At 36.2% G+C, this 3,919-nt stretch overlaps 1 protein-coding gene across 1 annotated transcript; it reads right to left on the minus strand.

Annotated features, from left to right (window-relative positions):
- Window positions 1–804: 804 nt before the first annotated feature.
- On the minus strand, window positions 805–3,006 carry LOC113304729. Its single transcript, XM_026553872.1, has 7 exons — window positions 2,840–3,006; window positions 2,224–2,271; window positions 2,095–2,141; window positions 1,935–2,001; window positions 1,806–1,849; window positions 1,238–1,295; window positions 805–1,141 (listed from the first exon to the last, which is right to left on the minus strand). The coding sequence occupies exons 1-7, from the start codon at window positions 2,906–2,908 to the stop codon at window positions 1,091–1,093; spliced, it is 384 nt and encodes a 127-aa protein (XP_026409657.1). The 5' UTR covers window positions 2,909–3,006; the 3' UTR covers window positions 805–1,090.
- Window positions 3,007–3,919: the final 913 nt, after the last annotated feature.

The following is a 3,919-nucleotide window of genomic DNA, read 5'->3' on the forward strand; positions in this document are numbered from 1 at the left end:
AATAATTGTCCGTCCTCAACTAAAATCGGGAATTTCCGCTCGGCATAAGTTATTCTCGGACTGACGTGTAAAGGCATTTGGGAAGTGGCCGGGAAGACCCATTCTTACGCAAAGTGGAAGCCCCGGAAGACTTTGCACGGTGTCCAACTTCTAAGCTGTCCAAGAACTTGATTCATGATGTATTGACTTGAGTCTAAGACTCTCTCGGTCTAGACTCTAGAGATCTAAAAAGATTTGTATAGGCCAAGCTGGGCTTCCCCCTGATAGATAAGCCCAACAAGCTGACGGCAGAACAAAGGGAGACCGAATTAAACCTGAAACCTGCCCCAGTTGTCGTAAGCTGCTCTTTGTGGCCGAAGAAATAAGCATGAAGGAGAGTAAGCACTGTACACGCCAGAACATTGATTTAATGTCATGGTCAACGTTCCATGTTTTAGCTGCAAAGTATTACCAGATAAATGCGTTTCAAAGATAGTTCCACATGCTCTCGTTGGTGAAATTGACCGGAGTTGAGAGAGTTGATGATGATGATTAGCCTAAGGTCCTATAAATTTTGTGTTGTGTAGAGCCAGACCCCAAAGTTCTGGTGCCTGTAGATATAATGTTACTGTAGACTTAAGACCGTGTTTAGGTGCAACTTCAGAAGATGGCCTTTGAAGTTGTCAGCGCGTACATAATGGACGCCAACAATGCTTGGCGGCTTAAATTTGGCATATGCCAAATCTGCTAAATTTATCAGCCATGCTGCTACTGTACCAGTCATAATCTTCCTGATTCGTGCAATGGGTCTGAACCCAAATCAAATTAAGAAACCAAAACCCATTCCAATGGGTATGAACGAAGTAAATCAATATTGTGAAACATGAAAGCTAACATCTTAGAGATTAATTGCATACAGAATAAACGAATTATATCTTTGTAAAACTTTGCTATCATTGTCACTACCACAAACTCTAACTGATCCAAAAATTTACATGTCTTGATCATGAACCTGTGGAAATGATCCACTTCTTAGTCCCGCCAAATAACAGGTTCCTTGATGTATTATAGATGAATGCAGAAACAGGCGTGCTTCTAGGGAAATATTTAACTACCAGAGGCGATACTCAGTTACAGAGGAAACAATGGTTTTCAATGTATCCTGCAGAAGAGAGTAATCTTAATGTTTATCACAGCCTACTAATAGTTTCTTTGAGATACATATATGAAAGAAAAATGTAAATTTTCAAGGTAGTACCAGTGAGTGATCTTTGAGACCAAGAGAGAGCAGTAATGTCTTGGGAGACCCAGAGCTACTGCAACACAAAATAAGGATGTCAACATTGAGCATATTCAGCAATAGCGTCTCCACAGAAAACACAAGTGTCTAATGTAGGAATCTATTGGTGTGTGATTTAGTACACATAATTACATAAACTCTTGGCCTCATGTGAAGGTAACAAAACAGCTAATATCTGGTGATAATGATTCTTCTTCTTATGGTAACATAGTGGATGATATCTAGTCCTCAAATATCAGTTACCGAAATTTTAGACATATCCAAACGTGGAATCCAAATAGTAATGCAGGTAATGGTTATCTGTGAATTGACGTTTACAAGATTGGAAGAATCAGAATAGAAAAGTTACTGATGTTTACTAATGGTGGATGTCTAGTTAAGGATCACCCTCACAATAAACTCTTCTTCTCTTCTTTCGGTCATGAGGCTGGACCACTTTGGGGTGTCAACAGGATAAGGGTTCATAGTACTGATACATTATCATAAGTACTTCACCAATAATTTACATAGTTGAAAAGCAACATACCTTATCTGTTCGATAAGCTGACGTGCACACGCCACTAGCATTGGCTGCAAAGATTGTACTTTAGAAGACTTGAAGCTCAATAATCTACATATATAGAAGTTACACGAGCTGGTAGAGTGAATTGCTTACCTCATCTCGTTTACCGAAAATTACTGACACACTGAAAGTCGGATGAATGGCCATCCCTTCCTCTTTCCTAGAAGAGGAAACCAAGGTTATAACACGATACTATTACTCAACAGAAAAAAGGCACGCAATCTTTAAGGAGATGTAGAAAGCATGTATTAACCTGGCATTCAGTATCGTTCCCATAGCTCCAATCTGAGTCGCCATCACCTAACAACAATGTATCAATTAGAACGATTCTTTTGGAGTAACTAATTTTTCAAAATTCAATAAAATTAATTTGAACACTCACTAGAATATGATCGTCATAGCTGGATATGACTATATCTGTTTGAATTCCCTGTAATATACAAGACGTACCCAGCTTAACATTCAGTGACAAAAAGTTCTGAGAAAAAACTGTAAGAATTCCCGATTCCTTAATGACTAACAAGTCATTAGTCATACTACTCTTAGAAACAAATGCATATCAACTTCAAAAGCATGTGCCCAACCTTCACAAACGAATAGTCGAATACCCAGAATTGATTGAGAATAATAACTTCAAAAACATCAAACTAGAACTTAAATTAACACTGATTACATTGTTTATATGTTTTTTTGCAGTTTCAAAAACAGGTATTCTCCAAATATTGTGCACATACGCATTGCATCAAACATATTATGTGCATTAAAAGTAGTTTCTATGATCCAATTTCCTGACACTTACAACTGCCAAATATTGAATTTCTAATCTTGATCTGAATTCAAATTTGTAAATATGGGTTTCTTAGAATTTAAGAGTAAGACAATTAGAGAATCAAGAACATTCATTCATGTAAAAACCTAGATATTTTGGTGGTTTCTTCGAAATATTTTCAATACACACAATCGAGAACTGAAAATATAAGAGAACATACATATATTACCTTGATATCTACAGAGATCTTTCTGTGAGGAACTGGAAAGTTAGTACTAGTATGACCTTGACGATCCATTGTTTTTTTTTTCTCTAGCAGGTGTTACAGAAAGAAAGGCAGCCAGCCCTCTAATAAAAAATCTCGAAGAAAAAGAAAAAGAGACGAAATTAAGGTTACCCCTAAATCCAAACTGAAGTTTCCTTTTAACAAAAAGAAAAGAGGACAAATCCGTCAAAGAGGAATTTTTCTTACACCCTTGTTACACTGAAGTTTATGCTGCATTTACTCTACATTCTCGTGAATGTCGTGCATGTATTAATCTTATATATGTATGTGGTGCTCCCGCAACCCAAATCATTACTTTCCTCAGGGAAATATCTTCTTTGTTTCTATTCACCATATCATGATTCACATGTGAAAATGTATGTGGTGCTAGACTGCTAGTAAGCAACTACTTTTTTATATTCTTGTCTATATAACGAGAGCATGCAAGTTTAGATTGATAAAACGATTTCCTGTAAACAGAACGGAAAATGGGTCATTTGTCCAAATATTTTTAAATCACGGTTTAAATGGACGAGTAAAAAATAGTTTGGGTGAAATGGCCAAAAGAAAAAATAGCAAAGATGAAACTGGATTCATTCTAGTTTAAATTTAAAATATAGCAAGGATGAAACTGGATACATCCTGTGTAAATTAAAAATAAGAAAAAGTATTTGAAAATGGGCACGATGAAACTGGTTACATCCTGCCTATTTTTACATTTTTGTCCATTTAAACAGTATCAAAATCTAATTGTCCATTTCACCCAGAAATTGTTGATTTTGGTCTTTTTAATCAATTTTGTGTAAACAGAAATGGGTAGTGCGAAAGAAATCAAAATGGCCAAAAGTAGTTGCTCTGGTTTTGTTCTTGCAGCTCTTCTGTTTTGTACGGTTGTCCTCATGTCTTCCGGTAAGTACATTTAACGGTTTTCTGATTTGGTCACTATAGAAATTTGTACCTAGATCTTAGCAAATTGATATATAATGCCATGGTAAACGTCTAATTTTGATATTGTTTGTGGTTATTTTGATGTTACGCAGATAC

This window comes from Papaver somniferum, chromosome 8 (genome assembly GCF_003573695.1).
Source record: "Papaver somniferum cultivar HN1 chromosome 8, ASM357369v1, whole genome shotgun sequence".
Classification (NCBI taxonomy): Eukaryota; Viridiplantae; Streptophyta; class Magnoliopsida; order Ranunculales; family Papaveraceae; genus Papaver; species Papaver somniferum.

Excerpts from the sequence above, each read along its gene's own strand:
- LOC113304729 (XM_026553872.1), bottom strand. The coding sequence starts at position 2,908 with ATGGATCGTCAAGGTCATACTAGTACTAACTTTCCAGTTCCTCACAGA. Across the intron at positions 2,142-2,223 it reads GCTATGACGATCATATTCTA|GTGATGGCGACTCAGATTGG; the intron begins GTGAGTGTTCAA and ends CATTGTTGTTAG. Across the intron at positions 1,142-1,237 it reads GTCTCAAAGATCACTCACTG|GATACATTGAAAACCATTGT; the intron begins GTACTACCTTGA and ends TCTCTTCTGCAG.